This window comes from Moschus berezovskii, chromosome 23 (genome assembly GCF_049115385.1).
Source record: "Moschus berezovskii isolate FMDL1 chromosome 23, NW_MosBer_1.0, whole genome shotgun sequence".
In the NCBI taxonomy this organism is placed as follows: Eukaryota; Metazoa; Chordata; class Mammalia; order Artiodactyla; family Moschidae; genus Moschus; species Moschus berezovskii.
The window spans coordinates 21,824,684-21,851,144 of record NC_142482.1 but is presented as its reverse complement, the minus strand read 5'-3'; the positions used below and the strand labels follow the sequence as shown (position 1 = coordinate 21,851,144).

At 38.0% G+C, this 26,461-nt stretch overlaps 1 protein-coding gene across 1 annotated transcript in view; it reads left to right on the top strand.

The window, feature by feature from the left end:
* The window catches only part of SRPK1 (SRSF protein kinase 1), a 69,830-nt gene extending 43,782 nt beyond the window's left edge, over positions 1 to 26,048 (top strand). Inside the window, 10 exon segments of the mRNA XM_055406141.2 lie at positions 1,608 to 1,714; positions 2,678 to 2,843; positions 4,543 to 4,568; positions 4,998 to 5,211; positions 5,595 to 6,014; positions 6,755 to 6,855; positions 12,590 to 12,697; positions 17,159 to 17,228; positions 21,814 to 21,906; positions 23,309 to 26,048. Of these exon segments, the coding sequence (XP_055262116.1) occupies positions 1,608 to 1,714; positions 2,678 to 2,843; positions 4,543 to 4,568; positions 4,998 to 5,211; positions 5,595 to 6,014; positions 6,755 to 6,855; positions 12,590 to 12,697; positions 17,159 to 17,228; positions 21,814 to 21,906; positions 23,309 to 23,493 (1,490 nt within the window). The 3' untranslated portion in view covers positions 23,494 to 26,048.
* The last annotated feature ends 413 nt before the right edge of the window (positions 26,049 to 26,461 follow it).

The following is a 26,461-nucleotide window of genomic DNA, read 5'->3' as shown; positions in this document are numbered from 1 at the left end:
GGTCTCTTTGAAATGATATCTCACTATAATTTTGGTTGTATTTTGTAAGGTAGTCAGTGGACACGAATTTGGGTAAACTCCGGGAGTTGGTGATGGACAGGGAGGCCTGGCATGCTGCAGTTCATGGGGTCGCAAAGAGTGGGACACGACTGAGTGACTAAACTGAACTGAACATGTCCATTTTTAAATCTTTAATTGAGAACAGTTTCTTTCATGCATTCACCACCACCACCATTATTAATTGTTCCTTAATTTGGATTTGCCTGAATGTTCATGATTAAGTTCATTAATCATTTTTGTCAGATATACTACATTTTTTCTCATTGTATTACATCAGAGGGTACATGATGTGAATTTGTGCTTATCATTGGTGATAATATGTTTGATCACTTGGTTAAGGCAGAGTCTTCTGTATTTCCCTGTTTAAAAGTACCTTTTTCCTTTTATAATTAGTAAGCAGTCTGTGGGGTGATAGGGTAGCTCCATGAGAATTCTTTCTCCTCAGCAGTCTTTATCAGTAGTTTTAGTATTCGTTGATTCTTACCTGAATCAGTTCAGTTATTTCTGTAGTGATTGTAAAATGGTAACTTTTATTTGTCATACTTTATATATTTATTAATTGACTTTTTCTCTAAAGAAGACATTTTCTGCCCCAAACACACTCTTATTTTAGTATCTTGTTCGGATTCATTTTGTTTTTAGTTTAAGTGAATTCATAACTTCATTTTGCAAAATGTTCTTAACTTTGGCCCATGGTTTCTTCAAGCTGGTTTCTATTTCCTCGTGATATGTTCCCTTACTGTTGGCACAGCAAGGTATTCCAGGTTGCCAGAAGGCCCTGGATTTGGCCTTTTTAAGGAGTCCAGGTTTTCTTTTAGTGGAGAATCTTATTTAAAACAAAAGTCTGTTTTAAAACACTGGATCATTATTACATACAAATGTCTTGACTTTCCAATTTATATAGAAACTCCTGTCAAAAATACAACATCTTCCTACTAAAATCCCTGCAGTACCCTGGCCCTACCGGTCCACAGAGGAGTCCTGTCATGAAATGTGATTTTGGGTGTTCATACATAAAGAGAACACATGGTGGCAGTAACATCATGATTAGTTTTGTGCACTACAGAGAATAAAGCAAGTCAGTTTCTCGTTTCTTAAAAATGTTGACATTTACATTTTTTAGGTTGTTCTGGTATATTGTTTTCTGTAGCTTAAGCAGAATTTATTTTTCCTTGCCCTGATACTAGGAGAGTTGGAGTTGTTACCCTGGACATTAGTTTTGACATTAGGGAAGAAGCTAATCAATACCTTAAGCCTAGTGCTTTCACTAGCTTTATGTACATATTTCATTCTTATTTTTATCACTGTTTAGATGCATATTTTTATTGATAAACCAGCCCCCCCAGAGTTTTCCATATTTGGGGTATTTTCAGTGACAAAACGTTAATTAACCTTTGAAATTTCAGAATATTGACAGATTTTTTTTTTCAAGTAAAGCGCTGTAACTTTTTATACTGAAAGAATACAATAATAATTTCCTTGGGGTGGAGCACAGCTTGTCTTGCCCTTTTCTTCTGTCTCCATTTTCCTCCTTAACAAACTCCTAGATATCTGCATGGTATTTGAAGTTCTGGGGCATCATCTACTCAAGTGGATCATCAAGTCCAATTATCAAGGGCTTCCTCTGCCTTGTGTCAAAAAAATTATTCAGCAAGTATGTATCCTACTATTTTCTATTTTTTTAAGGTTGTACTCTATAGTTATTATAAAATATTTGCTATATTCCCTGTGTTGTACAATATATCCTTGTAACTTATTTATTTTATACATAATAGTTTGCATGTGGTAATTTTTTCAGTTTCTTAAAAGTGTCCGGAGTTTCCTATTTCCAATAGAATTTTACGTCTAAAACTAAGTTTTTTAAATTGCTGAAATTGTTTATTCAGCCTCTTGGGTTTATTGTGTTTGTTTTTAAATGTTTTAGCACAGCTGTTTCCCCCCAGGTTCATCTTCTATATTAATTACTAGATGGGGAGCTGTGTTTAATGCCTGATTTTAGAATTTTGGACCCTTATCTAGAAGTTCTGGTTGCAAAAATGGATTGTATATTGATAGAGAATACTTTGTCAAATTACTACCAGCTCTTTATATAACATTATTCATGAGCATTTTCTCATATTATAAACAGCTTTCAATATACAGTAAAGGAGTTTTTATCATCAGGAAGGTAGTAATACTTCAACGGCAAACAGTTTGTTTAAATAATGTGTTTTCTTGGACAGAGTGCCAAACTGGGAAGCACAAAACCGCAGTTCTTCAATAAGGAAATTTAAATTTAAACATACCTAAATCTCTTTCATCGTCACCTACATTTCAGTAGCTAAAGGACGTGTCAGCCATTTATTCTCAGTCTCTATAATGTACTTAAAGAATATCTTCAAATAGAATTAGCTCTGTAAAACTTGGAAGAACATTTCATTAAAAATAAACTCTTGCCTTTGTTTATAGTTTAAAATTAATCTTTCTGGGGAAGTTCTTTTAAAAAAAGACAAGACTTCTCTGTAGGAAACTACCATATCATTTTTATATCTTTATTTTTTACAATGTTGAAGTTTTTTTCTTCTCCAGGAATACTTGTATTCAGTGTTTGCAAGTCTGCTGCTCTGTTCCCATTCAGGTGTTACAGGGTCTGGATTATTTGCACACCAAGTGCCGTATCATCCACACTGACATTAAACCAGAAAACATCCTGTTGTCAGTGAATGAACAATACATCCGGAGGCTGGCTGCAGAAGCAACAGAATGGCAGCGCTCTGGAGCTCCTCCACCTTCCGGATCTGCAGGTATATTTTCTCTGGGGACTTGGTTTTCATTAGAAGTTAAAATTTCCTGTTTTTATTCTATTACCTGGCAGTTGAGTAAAGCACCACTAATTCACTTAATAGTAAGGTACAGTAAGTACTTACGTAAGAAATAGTTCCAGCCTTCAAGAAACTGTTTTATACTGAGTATTATTTCCATAGGGGAAGAATAGTGTGCCTTTTAGGTTCAAATATGTTGTGTATTCCGTTCTGTCGCTCAGTCGTGTCCGACTCTTTGCGACCCTGTGGACTGTAGCCTACCAGGCTTCTCCGTCCATGGGATTCTCCAGGCAAGAATACTGGAGTGGGTTACCGTTTCCTTCTCTAGGGGATCTTCCCAACCCAGGGATCGAACCCGGGTCTCCCGCATTGGAGGCAGACGCTTTAACCTCTGAGCCACAAAAGCTGATTCATGTTAAAATGTTTTCTCTTGTGATTTGATGGTTTTTTTTTTTTTTTTTATGTTCATATATGCTGACCTGTGTGAATCAATGGTCCTTGTGCAGGGCATGATAGCATTGCTGTTAAAAGTATGGGTTTGAGCACTGGAGTGGACATACCTGTTTTGAATCCTTGCTTCATTGGTTAATGACCTTGGGCAAGGGACTTGACTGTATTTTTCCTCATGCATAACTTATTGGGATTAAATTTCACATGAAGCAATTAGTTGTATGCCACACAGTATTATGTGTAAAATAAATGGTGGCTACTATGATTACAATTGATTTTTTTTTCTGTTGTGATACAGATTTTAATTTTAATAATTTAATTATATTCGAGGAACTCTCTTGATCCTCAAGGTGAAGTATCAATTGTCCATAGACCTCCTTTAAAAAAAAGAATACCTCCACAGGGGCAAGGGATAGCTGTTCAGCGGGCATAGAGTTTTCATTTTTGCAAAATGAAAAAGTTCTAGAAATGTTGTGCAACTATGTGAAATGAACACTCCTGAACTGTGTGTGTTACAATGGTTAAAGGGGAAATTTTATGAGTTTATTTTACCACAATTTTAAAAAAATTATTTTTTAAAGGAAGACTGAAGAGTCTACCTTCCAGCTAAGCTAAACTAATATCTGTAACATACTATGTAATAAATTACTGTAACTGTTGATACCACTTTCCTTTTAAAACTGACAAGTGCCAAGGAGAACTGAGATGAGTTGGTTGTTGCATATCATTTTCCATTCCCACTACATGGGAAGGGGATTTTAGCAACATTAATAGTGTGAATTGGGCTACCCTGTGGATCAGTGGTGAAGAATCCACTTGCCAGTGAAGGAGAGGTGGGTTCAATCTCTGGGTCAGGAAGATCCACTGGAGAAGGAAATGGCAACCTACCCCAATATGTCTTGCCTGGGAAATCCCATAGACAGAGGAGCCTGGTAGGCTGCAGTCCATGAGGTCACGAAAGAGTCAAACACAACAGCGACTAAACAATAATATAAATCAGAAATGGGAACTTGGTTCTTTGCATATACTGATGCTTTCTGGAGAAGAGTTGACTTAAATTTATTTTATATGTATCAACTTTTCTGTGCATTGTTCTTTAAATGTTATTTTTTTAATGTTTCTAACAGATGCTTAACAAACTGTACAAAAAGGACTTCATTCTGGTAGGGTGTCTTAGTTTATATTGCCTGCTGAATGCCAAGATTCTGACTTGGTTTTCTTTTCTTTTCAGTCAGTACTGCACCCCAACCTAAACCAGTAAGTATAAGGTGTTTCTACATTTAATTCTGATCTATGGGCAATGGGCAGGGGTTCTTCTGTTATGGATCACAGTTTATTTAGAATTTGGAAAACAAAGAAAAAATGTTCCTGCACTTCTGTAGTTTTCTCCAATAAATTCCTGTGTATCTTCAGCAAGTTTGTACTGGTGAGGTCTCCATAAATTGGAGCATGTATGAGAGTCAACCAGCCCCACAGACTGTTCTGAGGACCAAGCTTTGTTGTGTATTTTGTTTTAATTTGGTTTCATAAGAGTATCTGCATTTTTTTAGTTAATGAAAAACTTAAGTGTTGTGTTAGGGAAAGAGTGGAATTTAATTAGGAAGTAATTAAAATTAATAGTTATCTCCAACTGGGGGTAATGGATTAGCCACCTGAAGGCTTTATCTGTTTGTAATCTCCGCCCAGGCTGACAAAATGTCAAAGAATAAGAAGAAGAAATTGAAGAAGAAGCAGAAGCGCCAGGCAGAATTACTAGAGAAGCGAATGCAGGAGATTGAGGAAATGGAGAAAGAGTCGGGCCCCGGGCAAAAAAGACCAAACCAGCAAGAAGAATCAGAGAGGCCTGTTGAAAGACCCTTGAAAGAGAACCCACCTAATAAAATGACCCAAGAAAAACTTGGTATAAATAGAGCATCACAAATTACTTTATAGCAAACTTTAATTTATCATTGTTATATAATGTAGTGGTTTCATGCATATACAGCATCTCTGGGGATGTCCTTACACAGTAAGAATACAGAGCTTGTCATAAATGTTAGGGAGGTAATATTCAAATGTAATTTCTAAGTTTTCTCAGGAAATGCAACATAGACCTTTTTTAGCAATTGGGTAAGAATTAGAAGATCTTTGTCCTTCCATGAATAGGCTTTTGATATGCAGTCATGTTTTTATGTAAGTCTGTATAAGTTCTGGAAAATGTTTTAATCTTATGGAGAGATTTTTTTTTTTGCTCTTTCATGCATATGCATACATGTACATCCTTTTTGTCTGTTTGTTCCTTAGAAGAGTCAAGTACCATTCACCAGGATCAGACACTTACAGGACCTGGTATAGAGGGTGGTGCAGCAGAAATTAATTGCAATGGAGTAATTGAAATCATTAATTATACTGAGAACAGTAATAAAGAAACATTGAGGCTTAAAGAGGATCTCCGTAATGCTAATGACTGTGATATCCAAAATTTGAAGCAGGAACCTAGTTTACTGAGTTCCCAAAATGGAGACAGCAGCACATCTCAAGAAACAGACTCTTGTACACCTGTAACCTCTGAGGTGTCCGATACCATGATGTGCCAGTCTTCATCAAATGTAGACCAATCATTCAGTGAACAGGACATCAGCCAACTTCAAGAAAGCATTCGGGCAGAGATACCCTGTGAAGACGAACAAGAGCAAGAACATAATGGACCACTAGACAACAAAGGTAGTTTCCCATTACTCCTTCCCTCCATAAGATATTCATGAATTTCTAATACGTCAGACAAAGACAAATAATGTATGTTATCACTTACATGTGGAACCCAAAAAATAAATGAATTTAGCAAAACAGAAATTGACTTACAGGTAGAGAGGACAGACAGGTAGATGCAAATGAGAAGAGAGAGACGGGGAAAGGAAAGATGGAGGTAGGGGATTGAGAACAAGCTACTATGTATAATAGAATAGGCTAATAGGGATATGTTTTACAATACAGGGAAATACAGCATTGTTTGTGGTGACTTTAAATGGAGTATAATCTATAAAAATGCTGAGTTGCTATGTTGTATACTGAAACTAATATGTTGTAAATCAACTATACAATTTTTTAAAAATTACCACTAGAAAAAAATTTTTCATGAGTTTCTAAAATAAAAGTATACCATTGTTGTCATAAATACAGCTTTACAGCAGGTGTCCAAGTTACCTTCAATGTATAGATGTGTAGTTCAGTTTGATCTTTATTGGTCATATAGTGAGTACACAGCATTTTTACTTGTTGCTTTGAAGGCAGAGGTTTTATTTCTGGAAACTCAAGGTGTTGCTTTTACTTGTTTTCAGTCTTAGAAAATGTATTAATAGGTGGCCAGTTGGGGGCCTAGGTGTGTTACCTCAGAGAGTTTTATTAACCTTTGGATATTTCTCTGTTCATTGAACAGTCTTATTGATGATACCTATTATCTATAGGAAAATCCACTGCTGGAAATTTTCTTGTTAACCCCCTTGAGCCAAAAAATGCAGAAAAGCTCCAAGTGAAGATTGCTGATCTTGGAAATGCCTGTTGGGTGGTAAGTTAAGCTTGTCTCAGTGTTTTGAAGTGACTGGGGATAAATAAGAATTTGGACTTCGTTGTGCTAAAAGAAGAAAACATCTGCAGTTCTGAACCTAGATTGCCAGTGACCATTTTAACTTTCTCTTAACCTTTGCATGAGTAGAGAGAATGGTGTACTGAAACAGTCCCCTCCTGCCCCTACACAAGGTACCTGTCACTGACATTCAGTGGTACCCCTCTTGGCCGGTTTTATCTGTATCCTCATTGACTTTCATAGTCTAAATGCCCACGTTCAAACTTTCCCTTCTGTTTTTTAAATCAGCATCTAACCAACTTATTAATTGTAACCTTTTAATTCATTTAATATATTTTGGATATTTTTGTCAACCACAGATTTATATCAAATTCAGTTTTATGTGATACTTGCTAATACACTACAACCTTCACATATTCTTGACAGTTCTTTGTGATGAGCATCTTTGCTCATGAGTCTTCTGTAGTTGACCTAGAACATGCCCTAGACATGAAATTGCTAAGTCAGAAGTTGAGTGCTTTTCTTAAAGGGGGGTTTTGATATATAGTGTCTTACTAATACCAAGTTAAAAGTACTTTTTGTGTTATTTTTAATGAATATCTTTTTAAAAATCTACAAAGATTTGTACATAAACAATACTATTCAAAGAGCCATATGCTTTGTAAATGGGTGCTGGAGACTATTGAGGTGAAATCCACTTTAGTAGATCTGTTTATTTTTATACTTCAAATTCCCTATTCCACATGACATCCTATATCAAATGGTCATAACCAAGTAGGATCTCAGTTTCAGTATTGATTCCAGAATATTGTGGTAACATTTTAGTAAACATGAAGTCAGTACTTAGCACTGACTTATAGGAATATGGAAAAGCTTTTTAGGTAATTGGAATTATTTCACCAGGCCACCATATTTTTACCTGCATGATTACAGTGGCTCCTCACTTCTCTTTCTTGTCCTTGCCTCTTACTGAGTGTTCTCAACACAACTATCAGAGTGATCCTTTTAAATGCATGTCAGATATTCTCAAAACTTTGTGGTGGCTTCCTTTAGAATGAATAGAAAGTCCTTACTGTGACCCGCATACCACCACTTAGTTTCTTCTACCTGGATTTCTCTTTTCAAGATAACGTGTATAATCTTCTACTCTTCAAGTTCCTGTTCAGATGTCATCTTACCAGGGGGATCTTTCCCTGAACACCTACCTAACATAACCACTACTCTTTACACCCATGCATCTTTTATATTCACTCACGTATTTTCTTTTCTTTCCTCTTGCCCTCTCCCCTGAGTTTTCTTTCTCCACGGCACTTAACCCAATCTGATTCTATATATTTGTTTAGGATACCTTTTGCTATATGTCCCATCACAACAGAGTTTTTTTCATTCATTGCTGTATCTATAGTGCTTAGAACAGTACCTGGTACATAGGAGGTGCTTGTTAAGTATTTAAAACAATTATAGAGGAAAACATTGATTCTGTAACAAAAATCACGTGGTATAAACTTCAAATGTTCGTCAGTTTTCTGCTTGCATCATTTCAAGCGCCTTTGCCTTTGTGTTTGGAACACCTTCCATCATGCCTGTCTCATGCCTTTGGCATACTCTGTTTTATTTGGGTACAGTCTTTCCTGTCATTTTTCTACAACAGAATTAATCTCTTTTTTCTTTAGTTGTCACATACATTTATTTTAATACATCTCCATGCTAAAATGACTTTACATTCTTTTCATATGTTCACTCATTAAACAAATGTGTGGGCACATATTTGACCTGGGCACTAGGATAGTGGTGAGCTAGACATAGGTGCCTTGTCCTGCTAGATCCTGGTCTGATCTCACATCTTGTTGGTCTCTTAAGCACAGCAGCATCTGGTATTCTGTAAGGGAATTTTATATTATTTTCAAAGAGCTTAAAATATTATACTTTTGCTCATCACTTATGCACATACATATATAGCTTAGGGTCACTTACATAGATTTTAGTTCAAAAATCTATGCCCTTCCTTTGCCAGTTTTTCACTTCCCACTTAATGGTATTTACCTTCATTATTATTAATAAATAACTTAGGTATATTGCTTCCAGCTCTTTTCCATTTTAGCTATTTCTTCCTTCTTCCCGATAGGACTTATCTGCCATTACACCTATCCCCTATCTTGTCAATTTAATACAAGTTTGGGCTAAATGTTTATATTATTAGGACTCTAATGCTATCTTCAGCTGAACTAAGTACATATTGTGTTATGATTCCTTTTCCCTTTTTGCCTAACACCGTTGTTTCATTTATTTAGTCGTTTTTTTGTTGTTGCTGTTTTTAACTTTTATCATTTAATTCCACCCCATACTTTGACCCATTGCTTTGAATACATATACTTTAATACACATGGATGTTAATACACTTTAATACCTTGGGTGTTGGTCAGCTTTTTCTTCCTAAAGAGCTCTGTCCTAGAACTTGTCTTCTAATCTGTGTTCATCTCTTTGATTACATTTTGGGCCTGCTGCATCGCTGCCATTTGGGATTTCCTTTCATAGTCATCCTCGAGATTATTGTTGGTTCTGTTCCATCGCTCAGTCGTGTCCGACTCTATGCGACCCCGTGGACTGCAGCCTACCAGGCTTCTCCATCCATGGGATTCTCCAGGCAAGAATACTGGAGTGGGTTACCGTTTCCTTCTCCAGGGGATCTTCCCGACCCAGCGATCGAACCCGGGTCTCCCGCATTGGAGGCAGACGCTTTAACCTCTGAGCCACCAGGGAAGCCCAATATATCCATTTTGTGTCTCTCTGATCTTCTTTCTTTGTTTATTCCATCATGGTTTTCATTTGAAATAAATACAACTTTTAGTGGCTTCCTAAAGGAGTGAGCATCCTTGCACATCTAATAATGTCTTTATTCTGATTTTACACTCAGTTGACTGCATGTAAAATTCTAGGATGAAAATAATTTTCCCTCAGAATGTTTGTCATTGCTTCATTTTTTTCTAGTTCCCTGTCACTGCTGCTAAAAGACTAGAGTCATTCTGATTTTTGGACCTTTGTATGAAGTCTTTTCCACTGAGGAAGTCTGTGGGGTCATTTAACAGCCATGTGCCTCATGACATCTATTTTCATCCATTAGCTAAGAACCCATTGTGCACTGTCAGTATTGAAATGCTGGTTCTTTGGTTTTGTTTCTTGATTTTTTTTTTTGTTCTTTAATTTTCCTCTTTTCTAGCTCTGGTACCTCATTATTCAAATGTTAGATTTTATTCAGTTACTCTAATTTTCTTGCATATCTCTTCTATTTTCTAGCACTTCCTTTTCCAGGAGATTTCTCAGCTTGTGCTTTTAAGCCTTCTATTTTATTTCTCTTATTATATTCTTAAAACTTTCTAAGAGTTCCTTGGTTCCATGATTATCTCTGAGAGAATATTATTTTTCCATTTTCTTCTTTATGTGGTGTCTTCCTTGCCTTCTTTGTTTAGGGTCATTAAACAAAAGACTGACTGACCATTTGAATGGAGTGCCAGAAAGCTGTTTAGAAGCTTTGTGCCTGGTGGATCTTGTTGAATTATTCACTATAAAATGATCTGTCTGAGCTGTTTCATTTCATCTTCAGATGTCAAGGTCTTAGATTGGTCATATTTCCCACAGAAAACTTAAGTCTTCCTCAGATCTCTTAACCAGAGAGTAAATGCCTGACTGCTAGTGTTTTGAAAACTAAGTTAAGCTAGAAAACTGGGGGTTCAGCATACAGTTACATATAATCATTTAACTGCCCTGTATTCAGAATAGTACTCTCCCCTCAACCATGCCGAGCATCCTCCAGGAACTGTTTTACCTGCTTCAGACAAAAGGAAGCAGGTTGGGTCAGGGAAGGGCTGTTACACTGCATCATGCCCGTGTTCTGAGCTGTGTTTATTTAAAAGGTGTTCTAAAGAAAGCAGTGTTCATTTGTCCAATCCCACTTACCCACTTACTTCCAGAAATACCTGATACCTCTAAGTCCTTATCCTTGGGAGGAGGAGTACTGTGGTATTTATCACCATGCTTCTCAGCTTTCACTAGTGGCTTAGTATTCAGCTTCCTCGGGTCCATTAAGACATTTAACAGTGATCTCTCTGCTTCCAGCTCCTAAATTGTATTGTTGTGACTTCTTTGCCATTTTCTGTCTTTGTCAGTTTATTCTTTATTTTTTCAAATGTATTTATTTTAATGTGCTGAATCTTAGTTGTTGCATGTGGGATCTAGTTCCCTGACCAGGCCCCCTCTGCATTGGGAGCACATGTCTTAACCACAACTTATAGGGAAGTCCTTGTCAGTTTCTTTAAAAATTTAACACTGGATTCTCTACAGAAGTAGAGTTTCAGGAATAAGTGGATGTGTATGTTTCCAGTTCAATTTCTTTTGATGATTCTTGGCCTCATTTACCATTTACAGAGTCTTTGTAAGGCTGTAGTTAAAAAAAAAAAGGCTGTAGTAAAGCACCATGAGTAAAGACAGCCCCCTTGAAAACAGCATGTCCATTTTTCTAAGTGTATCACCTGTAGTACATTTCCACTTCAAACTCCGTATCTGAACCCATTGTTTTTCTGTAAAACCACTTCTCTAAGTCTTTCCACCCCTGTTTTTGTTGACAGCCTCTACCACAGAGTTCCTTTTGACTCTTCCTCCTGTCTCCCACTTCTAGCCATTGAATTTTTAAACTGCTTATTCTTCCTGTGAATGTCCTTGGTTTTAACTCTTCTCTCTCCCGTTTTCACAGCCATTGTTCAGATGTTCATTACTAAGCCTAAATCTGGCCATAAACTGGAAGATTACCGGAGTGATGTTCTCAGAGGTCCTGCCAGTATTCTTACAGGACACTCTCCTGTTTGCTGACATGCAATGGTGTTCTCTTGTCGGCAGATGAACTCTGCACTCTTCACGCTAGCTGTGGGCTGTGTCTGGCTCTTGCAGAGGTCTCCCCGCGCCTTTGTGCTGCCCCCTCTACCTGCCCCTCTACCTGCAGTGCTTTTGGTCGCGCTGGAGTCCAGCTCCCTGGCGCGCCTCCCAGTGGTGGTTTTCTGCCCTGTTCACAAATGGCTGTTCCCTTGTTTCTTTATTTTTAGATATTTTCCCTTTTTTATTTTTAGATGTTTTTTCCCCAAACATGTGTTAAAGAAACTGATTGTTTTGATGATTGCATCCCCATAGTGGTTAACATGGCCCCCAAGATAAATGTTTTGTTTCTTTGGAGGGATGAGGTAGCAAAAAGAGACTGAAGGCAAGAAGTCTTCTTATGGGTTGTATTTGTAAGGTTCTTAAAACTTGAAACCTACATCTTTTATTTTCTCATAATGAGCACATAGCAAGGAAAAGTTTGAGTGGAACCTAAATTGGTAACGTTTATATGTTGAAATTCAAATTATTTTAGACAAACGGACAATTTAACTTTTGTTTGGGATAATAGTTTTCCATTTCTTAAAAAACAATTTGTTACTGCCTAACCTGTGTATCTGTATGTAAGTTCAGGCTCATGTTTGCAGAAATAATTTGGAGAAGATGGCATGTAAAGAAAAGTGCTGTTTGAAGCTAATAGCATAAAAATGATACTTAAGAAATGAGCTACATGAGAACTTTGGTTTAGGGAAAGCTTTGGTGAATTTATCTTAATCTCTGTTATTAAGCAATCATGACTTGTTACTTTTTAGAATAAATGAATTTTAAAATACTGTTTCCTTCCTTTACTCAGCACAAACATTTCACTGAAGATATTCAAACAAGGCAGTATCGCTCCTTGGAAGTTTTGATAGGATCTGGCTATAATACCCCTGCTGACATTTGGAGCACAGCATGCATGGTAATGTTTTTCCTGTTGACTTTAACTTGTTATGTGGTAATTTGCTAATTTCAGTAGACCAGCAAATTAACAAATAGGAAAGGAATTTTTTTCTGACTTCCCTCTGGCACTGTAAATCCCATGTCTGGAGATGTCTGAATTCAAAACCTTAGGTATAAATACCTGGCATTCCATTCGGTTCCTCCCCAATTCCTGTTAGGTGAAGGAACCAAATGTTTCTTAGGACAGATGGGGGCTGGGGGTGGGCGTTAAAAACAACTGCTCAGAAGTGGTATTGCTTTTGCAGGTTACAGGTACCCCTTGCCCTTTCAGCTCTATTATCAGATAGGGAAAAACCTGGAAATTGATTTCATTCTGTACAGTTCTACACATTGAGCAGTTCTTCAGACATCTTTGCGCCTCACAAGATGACTGAAGCTCAGTCATCCATGGATTCTTAAGTTGCTGCTTTCTCCTTGTCAAGCAACTACTCAAGTGATCAGATTTAGTTGATATTAAATGACTTCCCACAAATAGCCTCGTGTTGGAACATATTGTTTCCTGAAATGGAGGTACTCTTTGATTTGTAATCGTTTGTTTTACTTTTTTCTCTCCTACTTGTTGTATGTGCCGTACTGGCAGGAGCCTTGTTATGTATAGCTAAATGTCTGGTTCAGGGCCTGAGACCTTTTGAGTGAGTGCTTACAGTGCATTTCTAATGCTCACTACCCAGAGTCATCACAGACTTCACAGATTAAAGGCATAGTTTTCCACAAGACTATTCTCACTTCAGACACCAGCTGCAAGCTTTGGGGTCCACAGGCCACCTACACTCCTGGCCATCTGGCTACGAATTGGGGATTTCCACTATCCTTTCAGATTCAGTAATTTGCTAGAATCACTCACAGAACTCAAGAAAGTGGTGAAATATTACAGTTCTGATATAAAGGATATAAATCAGGACCACCCAAATGAAAACATGCATATATTGAGGCCTGAGAAGGTACCAGAGATGAAGAAGCTTCTGTGTCCTTAGAATACCTGACTTTCCTGACAAATCAATATGTATCACCAACCAGGGAAGTTCACCCAAGCTTTGAGTGCCCAGAGTTTTTACTGAGATTTCATTACAGTCTCTAGCCCCCTTATCCTTCTGGGAGATTAGGAGGTCAGTTATAGCAACACTCAGTTCAACACCTCAACCTTCTGATTGTACAATTGGTCTTACCCACCCTGGGGGCATGTCCATCCCCCCTCTGTGTCTAGGGGCCCACTATGAGTCACCTCAGTAGTATAAACTGAAGTGTGGTCCTAATGGGCCCACCATGAGTAAGAGTCACTTTTATGACTTGGAAATCCCAAAAGTTTAGAGGCGCCCTCCCAGGAAGCAAGAACAAGATCAAACAAATTCATTAGTATACAATAATACTTAATAAATATTTATGGGCCATCAAATGACTGAACTAAACCAGAAGCATATTAAACTATAATTTCAGTTATTATTTTGTTTTGACATGTCAGTGGTCTTTTAAGCAGAGGGGCTACCTGAAATGAAGATAGTTTGGTATTATGTGCACAAGATGAAGAAACATTGGGAAAAAAGCTTCTTTCTTGCCATACTTTAAAGCTGTGTATTGAGAGGTTTGATTTGGTAGAGGAAATAACTGGTAGAGATGCCCCCATACAAAATATAGGTAGTTTGTAGGTGGCCTTTGATTTACTATGATGTGGTTTTTAATAGTTTAGTTGAGGGAAGTAAGTCCTGCTTGCTATTTAAGATAGTACTTACAATGTCAGGCTTAAGAAGTAAGGCAAAAAGGGTGAAAGGAGGGGTTGGTTAACCTAGGCCCTTCTTTGGACCAGCTCACATACAGGAATTTTATTGACCAAGGGAGGGAAAGCACTTAACTGACTTGAGACAGTATCATGAAAACTTGAACCCCATTTATTACCCCAAATTTCTCTCATTTGCTAATAGACGTAGAAATATTGCTTTAAATATCACCATACTCAGAGAATAAAAATAAAGCTTGGACTATCAGAAGTGTCTTGGAGACATGGATCCTCCTTCATCCAGTGCAATTAATTGATGGAAGTATTGGGACCCTGTCTGAGAAGTAAAAAGGCAAGTTGTGAGATTGCCTACCAATTTAGTGATTGATACTACAAAGTTAGAAGCAGTTATAAGAAGGGAATGTTCTGTGAAGAGCATTAAGAATGAATAAAGAATAGATATTGTCTCCACAGTTTATCTTTCCCAGAATATCATATAGTTGAAATCATACAGCATGATTCGTTAGCTTTTTTTTTTACTTTGTAATACTCATTTATGGTTCCTCCGTGTCTTTTCATGACTTGATAGTTCATTCCTTTTTAGCACTGAATAATATTCCATTATCTGGAGGTACCAGCACACTGGAATTAGTAACTGGTTTTGCCTGTGTCTGTTAGCATGACCCTGATGAATAGAATAGGCCCTTTGGTCAGCGTGAGACAAGGACAGGAGTGTAGGCCAGACACCAGAGCCCTGGATTCTGGGATGGACTTGGTCTTTCCATTCTGGTCAGTTTTCTCAGACCAGAGAAAACTGGTTCTACTAGGTAATCAAGCTTCTAGGGGTTTTTAGTTCTGTTGTGATCTTTTGGTTTGTGTTGGGTTTTTTGTACTGTTCCTTATAAAATTGTAACTAATAAGCAACTACCTTATGTTCCAAAAATAAAGTTCTTTTAGAGAACTTTAAGTATCTAGGTGGAAAGTTTTAGTTCTTTTGTTCTGTTTTTGTTTTGCCACACCACATGGCATGTGGAAGGAACTTTAGTTCCCCAACCAGGAATTGAACCTATGCCTCCTGCGTTGGAAGAATGGAGACTTAACCACTGAACTTCCAGGAAAGTGCCTAGAGTATTTTAAATTTTTAGAAAGCTATCTTCTTTTTTAACTTGTAATGTTTTCACTGAGTCCCAACATGAGATGGAAAAATGAAAGTACTGGTTTTAGGAGAGACTGACAAATTTTGGTGAACAAGAAACCATTTGTTTCTGTTCTGCTTTGAGGGTGTAACAAGTGTCTACTTTATCAGTGTAGTTCAGTAACAAACTGCTGGCATGTCAAACAAGCTATGCTGAGCAAGAAGCCACAGCATTGCTGACATTTTAGAGACAATCCTGAAACATCTGGTTTTGTGGTCTTGTCCGGGCAGTAGTACAGCCCAGGCGATAAATTTTTGAGAAAGATTCTTCTTTTGTGACACTGGCAGACCACCACGACCGAGACCTGGATCTGAACTGAGGATGTGCCCCAGCTAAACCCACCCCACATTCCTGAGATGGTCTGGGGTGCTTGGCACCATTGAGTCAGTCCCAATTAACCCGTGTCTAGTAGCACTTGACTGATAACTGTACTTTTTATATCAATAAGGTCCTTTTTAAAACTGCTGTTAAATTACTTGCTCTCTAGTTGCTGCTGCTGCTAAGTCGCTTCAGTCATGTCCGACTCTGTGCGACCCCATAGATGGAAGCCCACCAGGCTCCCCCGTCCCTGGGATTCTCCAGGCAAGAACACGAGTGGGTTGCCATTTCCTTCTCCAATGCGTGAAAGTGAAGGCAGTCAGTCGTGTCCAACTCTTCGCGACCCCAGGGACTACAGCCCACCAGGCTCCTCTGTCCATGGGATTTTTCAGCCAAGAGTACTGGAGTAGGGTGCCGTTGCCTTCTTCGGCTCTCTTGTTAATCATTGAAAAATTAATACAGCCCCATCACTCAGATGCTGTCCTCTGTACTGACACTCCTAAGGAAATCACCTTTCAGACCCTCTTAAACTCTGTTTACAAGTTTTCTTGTTATAGGAGACATGCCTCTCTTTTTCTGATTGGTGAATGCATACCTGCTGATCAGTATTAGTGGCTCCTGACTCTACTTACACTTGATCTTTTTCTGAATTCTCTATAGACCAAGGAATTGGGAACTCTGTCTGGGACAGTTTAAGTGCTTTCCAAAGCAAAACTTACTTTAAAAGTGCTTTCTACCAAACTGTAAAGAGTCCTAAGTAGAAAATTTTCTGAATTTTTTTGGTTTTGATTTTAGGTACAAAATCTTAATTTCTAGCTGTGTGAATTTATTAAAAAATACTCACCTCATGAATAATTTAATAACTTAGAATCACCTTAGATATGTCCCTTTCTGAGCAAAAAGAAACTTTAGAGAGTTGAGTTAATGATTATAAGAGATTGGGGCACAGGGGGCTTGGAATAATCCACATACTGATATTAACTGAGCTTTTTCAATTTTCCTGCTCCATTTTATTAAGGTGCAGGTGTGAAAGGAAAGCTCTTTAAGAATAATCTTAGACAATGTTTGAAATGATCATTTGCAGGTTTTTCCAAGAAAAAAAATTATTACTTAAAATTGAGCCAAATAGCAGTAAACTTCCCAGAGGTCTTTGTTTTTTTCTTATGCTTTGATAAGCTTTTCCTTTTTATCTTAGGCCTTTGAACTGGCCACAGGCGACTATTTATTTGAACCTCATTCAGGGGAAGAGTACACTCGAGATGAAGGTAGGTCCTCTCAACTGTGCATGGTGGCTGTCATTTGTTAGTCTAAAGAGCCTTAGTCTTCTTAGTGTGCTAAGTATATATAAATGCCAGAAAAGAAATATATTAAGTATTATGTATAGTAGATATTTTATAATAGATATTAAAGAATTCTGTGTAAAGATTAGAGAAAAGGCCACAGTTGGTTGAACTGAAACTTGTATTTGCCAGGTTTCTTCTAAAGCATCTAGTTGTCTTCCTTCCTGTATATTAATAAATCAGTGATTCATTCTTCACCCAGTTTGGATCTCAGTTCAGTTCAGTTCATTTCAGTCGCTCAATCGTGTCCGACTCTTTGCGACCCCATGAATCACAGCACACCAGGCTTCCCTGTCCATCACCAACTCCCAGAGTTCACTCAGACTCATGTCCATCGAGTCGGTGATGCCATCCATCCATCTCATTCTCTGTTGTCCCCTTCTCTTTCCGCCCCCAATCCCTCCCAGCATCCAAGTCTTTTCCAGTGAATCAACTCGTCGCATGAGGTGGCCAAAGTATTGGAGTTTCAGCTTTCGCATCAGTCCTTCCAGTGAACACCCAGGACTGATCTCCTTTAGAATGGACTGGTTGGATCTCCTTGCAGTCCAAGGGACTCTCAAGAGTCTTCTCCAACACCACAGTTCAAAAGCATCAATTCTTTGGCGATCAGCTTTCTTCACAGTCCAACTCTCACATCCATACATGACCACTGGAAAACCATAGCCTTGACTAGACAGACTTTTGTTGGCAAAGTAATGTCTCTGCTTTTTAACGTACTATCTAGGTTGGTCATAACTTTCCTTCCAAGGAGTAAGCGTCTTTTAATTTCCTGGCTGCAATCAGCATCTGCAGTGATTTTGGAGCCCCAAAAAATAAAGTCTGACACTGTTTCCCCATCTATTTCCCATGAAGTGATGGGACCAGATGCCATGATCTTTGTCTTCTGAATGTTGAGCTTTAAGCCAGACTTTTCACTCTCCTCTCTTTCATCAAGAGGCCTTTGAGTTCCTCTTCACTTTCTGCCATAAGGGTGGTGTCATCTGCATATCAGAGGTTATTGATATTTCTCCCGGCAATCTTGATTCCTGCCTGTGCTTCTTCCAGCCCAGCGTTCCTCATGATGTACTCTGCATATAAGTTAAATAAGTAGGGTGACAATATACAACCTTGACGTACTCCTTTTCCTATTTGGAACCAGTCTGTTGTTCCATGTCCAGTTCTAACTGTTGCTTCCTGACCTGCATACAGGTTTCTCAAGAGGCAGGTCAGGTGGTCTTGGATTCCCATCTCTTTCAGAATGTTCCACAGTTTATTGTGATCGACACAGTCAAAGGCTTTGGCATAGTCAATGAAGCAGAAATAGATGATTTTCTGGAACTCTCTTGCTTTCTTCATGATCCAGCGGATGTTGGCAATTTGATCTCTGGTGCCTCTGCCTTTTCTAAAACCTGCTTGAACATCTGGAAGTTCACGGTTCACACATTGTTTGGATCTACCTGTTCATCAATTTGTTGACTAGTTATGCTTCCAACTTTATTTGGAAGTCAATTTCAACATACATACACTCCTTGAATGCAGAATATCCTCTTTGTCTGTATAAATTATACAACATTTAGCATTCTTTTTTTTTCCTTTCTGAAAATGAAATCTATATTTTTTTTCTTTTTAAATGATACTAACATATAGAATTCCATTTTAAAACAACATATTACAGGTTTATATTTTACAATACCAGTAGGAAAAGCCTAAGCTATCAGTTGCTCTGTCGTGAGAGGCTGTGAAACAAAACAACTAAATGTGTGATTATTTTTTTAATCATGGTGGCATTCAAGTAACTAGATGATAGCATGAATTTAAGAACTTTATTAAAGGAATGTTTAACCTTCTTTATTATATGATTTTGGCACTTTTGTTTTCGTAATCAGTGGGGATTACTTTGAGAGAGTATTGCCACTGTACCCACCCAGGGTGGAAAATAGGTCTTTTACTTTCTGTGCTTTCCTTGATTCTTTAAGAAAACAGGTTCTGTGCTGTATGGAACTGACAGTGCTCTTTCTCAAACTGGGATGTCAACAGGCAGTGTTAGTAAAACCTCCTAATAAGTATTGTTTGAAAAATGCTCTGCTAACTAATCCCCATAGCCATAAACCTATTTTAATGGGTACAATTTGGACATAATTTCAGTACATAAGCCCCTTTTAAGAATATACTATAATTACTACCTCTGTACACACTTGATTTTCCCTATTATCTGCCTGCTTCTTTTCTGGATTATAAGTTTGGGGGCATAGATTTACTCTGTTCTAGAAATGCCCTACTAGGGTCTTCCCTGGTAGTCCGGTGGTTAAGGTTTCATGCTTCCAGTGCAGGGGCTCAGGTTCAATCCCTGGTCAAGGTATTAAGATCCCACATATTGCTCTGCACAGCAAAAAAAAGAAAACCCTACTATATCTGTTTTGTAGGGGTAATTATTTTTTTTTTAATTTCCCTAGATTCCCTATAAATAGTCTGTGGTACAAAGCTCATATAGTAGTTAGAATTATATTGTATGGGGTATTATGCTATCAAACCTGAAAAGTGAAATGTAAATGAAAGTCTCAAGAGACACGAGAGAACCAGTTACCCTAGATATTTAGACCATGACTTACTCCCTTCTGTTCCAGTCAGTACTAAAAGTCTTGAGATAAAACCTCAGAGTACTAACTACTATTTGACCTATCCGTTCAGTTCAGTTCAGTTATTTGACCTATAGGAGCAGGAAAAAGTAAACGCTTTCCCGTTGCTAGTGTAGGCATAGAGTTAGGAGTCATGGTAGGACTGGGGCCTCAGTAGCATGTCTTCTGCTATTAGTGGCATTCCACAGCCCTAAACCTTAGAATAATACTAAATAATTTTGCCTGTCAAGTATATTGATCCTATGAGAAAAATACTAAAAGAACCAGTATTTTACTTGGAATTTTACAGTAAGACAAATTATAGTCTCATTTATAATTAATTTATACAAAGATATTTATTTGCAGGTCCTGCCTAAAATTGGCAAAAATTTCGTGTCAGTGAAATAGTTGTTACCAGATCATAAATTCAGTCAGACTGCCCAAAGGTTATAGTGAGTTCATGAATATAAAGCTGCTTTTAAATGACACCAGTGAGACCTTACATGAAAAATAGGAAGCACCTGAAACCTTCCCAAATTCCCAAATATGTGAATGTCCCTAGCATATTATTCCCGTCTGAGATACATTATTAGAAGTTTTAAGTGATTCCTTTTGACCTTGATTCTATAACTGCAGAATTAAAGTCATTTTTAAATTGTTTTGTGGCTAGGAACCATCGCTTTTTAAAATCTCTTCATACGGTTACTTCCTGTCACCTGCAGGAAAAGAAGTAGAGCTGTCTGTAGGCGTAGATGCTGGCTAGTCCAAGCTCGTCTCCTGGTGCCAGACTGCTTATCTCTCTAGCAACACTCACAGCCATATCCCTGCTGTGGCAGTTATGAGGCACTACATGACTTAAAACACTTTAGAGCCAAATGTAGTCAAGTATAATAGCTGTGCTTTAAATGTTGGTGCTAATTTTTTCTTTAAAAATATGATTTATTAAATTACAAAAACCCTCTGGTCAAGACATGATGAAAGAGGGGTTTTCATCTGAGTTCTAGCTCTCATTAGCTGTGTAGCTCAAGTAGTCTATTCTCCCTGAGGTTTTATTTTCTCACCTTTAAAGTGGGGTATTAATTTTTGGCCTGTTCTACAAGGTGATTGTGAAAACTTAATCATATGTGAGTGCTTTGTCATGAACATTCTTAAATAAAGTGATATTATTTCCCGCAGAACCCTATTGAGCACTGTTATAAGTATCTGTTATCAGTGTCTATCCTAGAATGTCTGAAGCATATTGGTACACTTTTTACCTTACTTGTAAAACCCACCTGAACCTAGACATATAGACAAAATAGAAATAAAATAGATAAGTCTCCAAACTTTAGAATGGGACTTGCCAACTACAGGTGATCAATCACCTGAGATCATTCTTGGCCTTCCCAGTCTTCCCTTGAGTATCTGGGTTTTATTTGTAGTTACTTTTAAGTAACTAGTTCTTGAAAAAGCTATTCATAGAAAAACCTCTTTTACAGCTTATCCTTGATCCTGTTCTTCTTACCCTTCTATTTTAGACCACATTGCGCACATTATAGAGCTGATAGGCAGAATTCCAAGACGCTTTGCCCTCAGTGGGAAATATTCACAGGACTTCTTCAATCGCAGAGGTAGTATTGTTAACATGAGTTTTCATCTAGGTCCCAGGGATGCAGCTTCAGGAAGCAGAGCATTCACACCAGGATGGTTTTTTAGTTACCACTCAAGTCCCACTGGAGTGGTTACCTGATTTGTAATGGTTTTCTGGATTCTCCATTAGATGGATAGAGTCCTATTCTCATTTAGGACAGAAAACAAGCTGAAATGCTTTACAAAGAGGTGTGCATGCTACTCTTTCTGCCAGTGTTTAGAACTACATTCGTTATTCCTGTTATGTATGTCTTTTTCCCCCCTCTTGAAATGTTTGAAACATACAGATCACATTGCATTGATCATAGAACTTCTGGGGAAGGTGCCTCGCAAGCTCATTGTGGCAGGAAAATATTCCAAGGAATTTTTCACCAAAAAAGGTAAAAGAAGTGTGTTTGTTCCCAGACATTGAGGGGACAAAAGTGTTTGACAATGAAGAGGTAAGTACTGCTGGGTACAGAGTCCTCAACACCTAAAGAACGATGCTTCTGCCTTGAATGCGGAGCTGTGACTTAGCAGAGACTGGAGCCAGACCGTCTGGGTTCGGATTCCAACTGCTCTACTACTGATGTGGTCTTTGACCCAAACTCAGTCTCCTGATTTCCAAGTGGGGATTACTTCATATTAAATTCGTTAGTAGCTGGCACATAATTCGTTGATTACTCCTATTATAGCACTTCTGAAAAATAGGCAGATTTTGCTGAGGCAGTTCTATCAAAAGACAAGTAGAATTAACTAACTTTGTACTTTAAATTTCAGAAGTTTATTAGTAAGGAAAACAAAGATAAAATTCACCTTAAATTTTTTACTGAATAATATTATGTTGGCATATTTAAATATGTATTTCTTATGCACTCCAAATACTGACATGTGACAACCTGATTCTACAAGGGGCTAGAAAACTGTCTAACCTTTTTTCCCTTTTTGTCATGATTTCCTTTTTCCTCAAAATCTCTACACTTGTGCTTAGAAAAATCTTTTTTTGTCAGCACTTGAGAGCAAGCATTTCTTAATGTTTCTATTTGGGGCAAGGAAATGGTGAAGTGCTTCCTGAGAGTTCTTCCTTGTGTACAAAGTCAGGTTAATGGCATGCGTGCACCAAGTAGGTAGGTAATCAGGCACTCACTGCCCACAGAAGAGACTTCAAATAAGTGTTATATAAGAAAAAAATTTTAAAGCAGCATTAACCTTAACAAGTCACTGATAATTGACTATCTTGAAAAGAAAATATTATTTCGAGGAGGCAGAAGGAGATTGATGTTCCACAATGGTACAGTGTGATGCAGCTGTATCTGAAAATTTGTTTTTTCAGTTTTGTTACTTTTATACATGTTGGACATGGTTTGAAGCTCTTTATTTCTTTAATTACTGCCTTATTTTGAAGCAAAATTTACTAGATTATTGAGCCAAAAATAGAGTACAAACAAATTATTCTTAGTATGTGGTAATAAATTGCCTCTGAGTACCATGAGACCATGCTGAGTATATCGGCTTTTAATTTTCGGTTGAGTGAATACCTAGTTCCTGACAGGCCTACCCAACTTGTTCAGGACAAAAAATCCTAAAATGGTGGATCAAACTACTGTTCTAAATTTTTAGGCCTTGTGAAAAATGGAGCCATTTCTTTCCAAGTAAATAAGAGAGGTGCTTTGTGAATGGAGAAGGATTAGATTCTGGTGGCAGTTTGAGTCTTGATAGACTGCCTGGATTAGTTCCTGGATTTCCACAGAACAATGTCACTTACCAGTGTTGGTCAGTTTCTTTGTACTGTCTTTACCGTAGGTGACCTGAAACACATCACGAAGCTGAAACCTTGGGGCCTTTTTGAGGTTCTAGTGGAGAAGTATGAGTGGTCTCAGGAAGAGGCAGCTGGCTTCACAGATTTCTTACTGCCCATGTTGGAGCTGATCCCCGAGAAGAGAGCCACTGCCGCCGATTGTCTCCGACACCCTTGGCTCAACTCTTAAGCCCAGTCCAGCACCGCAGCAGAGATCACAGGCTGGCCCTCCACCCCTCCCCTCCAAGCATTTCCCCCTTCCCTTTTCAGGGTGAAGCTCTGCCTTCAAGGGTTTCTAGGGTGTTTTGTGTCTTTTGTTTAATCCAACATATTCATTTGGGTTTGCTTACTTGACCCTGTGGAGATCCTCCCACAGCCATTGGGCATCCTAGGTGAATTTGGCCTTGATTGGGCTCTGCCAAAGACTAATGGACTAAAATGTGAAACAGCCTCACACCCTGGACCCTTGTCTTTCCATTAGGACATCCTTTAAATTATAAGCCTCCTTTTAAAAAGAGCTATGAAGATGTATGAGCTCATCCTTTTATTCACTGACTCTAAGAGTCAAATACTCTAGTGCATATCCTATTGCCAGCATAAGGATGAGAAGGGGAAAGGGTGTTACTTCTGTGTACAGCAGAGACATTAAACTTGCTGTATCCAGGCTGCATCATCTTCCTGGATTGTTTCTGTTGTTCTCTATCTTCACATTTTTTTCTGCGACTTTTAAGCTACTATGTTTTTAAATGAGCTGTATAAACACCAGATTTAGGTAACATTTATCACTGTTCAAAACACTGTCAGATTCCTTTCATCCTTTAATAACCCGAAGGTCCTCGAATCTTCAGTCTGATTTTTGATAGAAACAAAACTAGAACCATTGACTAGTAATTTCTTCAGAACAACACATGTTCTGCAAACAGTCCTTTCCTGTGTCTTTTCTGTACCCTAATAGCAGAATTACTTTGATTGGCTGTTTATTTTTTGTTTTTTTAATCCCTGGCTGGCACTTTACTCATTGCACTTGAGTTTATTGCCCCATAATTAAAGAATTCAGGATGACTCTAGAAAAGAGAACTAAGTTTCAGAGATTTTCCCATCTGAGAAGAAACTATCCTAGAGTTCTTGGGTTTTTTTAACCAACATTCCCAAATTTTTATTTAGGGCCTTTGCTTTACCTCGTCCAGAATTCAGCCATGAAGCAGTTTCCCCTTATGGCTTTGCCCTTCTCATTTTCTCAGAGGCTTCGGGCTTAAACGAAATCCCAGGATACAGGAACCAAGGGGAGGGGGAGGGATGGCACTTTTTTCATTGTTGTTTATTTTGAGGGTTGTGTTTGTTTTTATTATTTTTCTTTCTCGATTGGTTTAAGATTAGCCATTCTCTGCTGCTATTTCCTTGTATGATGTAAGTTTTAAATTTTGAGATGATTGAAATGTACTTGAGGCTTTTTTTTTTTAAATGGGAAAAGGCTTTGTGAATCTTACTTTAGAATGAGCCTCTCCTAGACTTGCCCTAGACATTACTTATATTCCTCGGGTCATATTGAAAAACAAAAGAGGGGCAGGATTGGGGTCACAGCTGCTTGTTCTGCACGGACCAAGTGGGCCTTGGGGATTCAGCATTCTCCAGAAGTGGCTACAGGACTGATTTACAGAAAGCCAAGGAGGTGCAACTTGAGGCTCCGCTAACAAAGCAGCGATGAGACTGCTGGGTGGCCAACTTTCTGTACAGAAAATTGGAATCTAGGTTCTGTCATTTACCAACAAAAGCAAAGGAAAAAGTGGTGAAATTATGCAATCCATTTAACTCACAAACGTATTACCCTGAATAACTGGCCAGCCATTTCATCGGATCTTTGATGGTAATCCTGAAATCAGACATGTTCCTGTAGAAAGAATTTTAAGTGAGGCTGTCTGTGCACCTATCAAGAATAAAGAAAATAGATTGTATTCAACAACGGCAGGGAAAATCCTTCAGCAGTTCTAATCCACTTTTGGTTTTCAGCGATATATACATCTAAAGCAATACCAGACTAGAACTGAATTCTTTCCTACACTGTAAAATCACAATTGGGGAATGATAGGAATCTGGTGATGACATTATGGTGAACTAAGCAAAACATACACAAATAGAAGGCCCTGTTTAACAATTAACATGAAGAGAAATGTAACGAGAGAACCTGTAACTTCATTTTGGAAATGTTTTCCCACCAAATAAGGGCTTTTCCCCCATCTCTTAAGGAGCCAGATGAATTCAAAGCCGTAGAAAGAGGCAGCTGTAGAATTTGCTCTTCCAGGTATCTCATGTACCTTTATTGAACTTATTGTCAAATTGCCAGGATCTCACTGAAGGATTTCTATTTGCTCTCAGTAAAAAATAAAACCCCAAACACATTTTTATTCTTTCTACTGGGTGCATTGTCTGTTTTCTTTGTAAATGCAGTACAATAAAATTATTTAATAACCTACATGTTTCCAGAAGATTCTTCTTTGTTGCCCAAGTTGATCTGACCTAGCTTTAGAATGGAGGAACGGAATGGTTGAGTTCCTTTTTGAACTTAAATATACCATGAAACTGTGTACTTAAACACATGTCATTTTGTGGGATTTGTAGCTTTGCTTCTATTAAGTTGGAGGTGGAGTGGGATTAACAAAGTACATTTTGGAAAATTCTAAGAAAATTGTTATTCCCTATAACTCAGCACCATTTTTCCTATTTGTGGTTGTCTCTTTTTTTTTTTTTTTTCCTCTACAGATCACAAAGTGCAAAATATCAAAATTTTGTGAACCTCAAGGCACTAGAATACACAGGTTTTCATATACTTGTCTCATTCACCCCTCAGTATAAATTCTTAGAAATGGATTGGCTGGGTCAGAGAGTAAGCAGATTTTAAAGGTGTTTAGTAAATGTTGCCTAACTTAGTGGAGAACTGTTGGACTGTTTTGTGGTGACCAACAATATTTGAATGAGCCTGTTGTAATCTCATTCATTTTATTCCTAATAGCCAATTTGATTGTCCCAAAAGGGGAGTATCTTGTTTTGATTTGCATATTGGATGACTAGTATGGTCAGAAGCTTGTTTCATAGGTTTTATTGGCCCTTTTTTGGTCATTTGCCTGCGTTACCCAACTTTTCTTTTGGCATGCTTCCCTGTT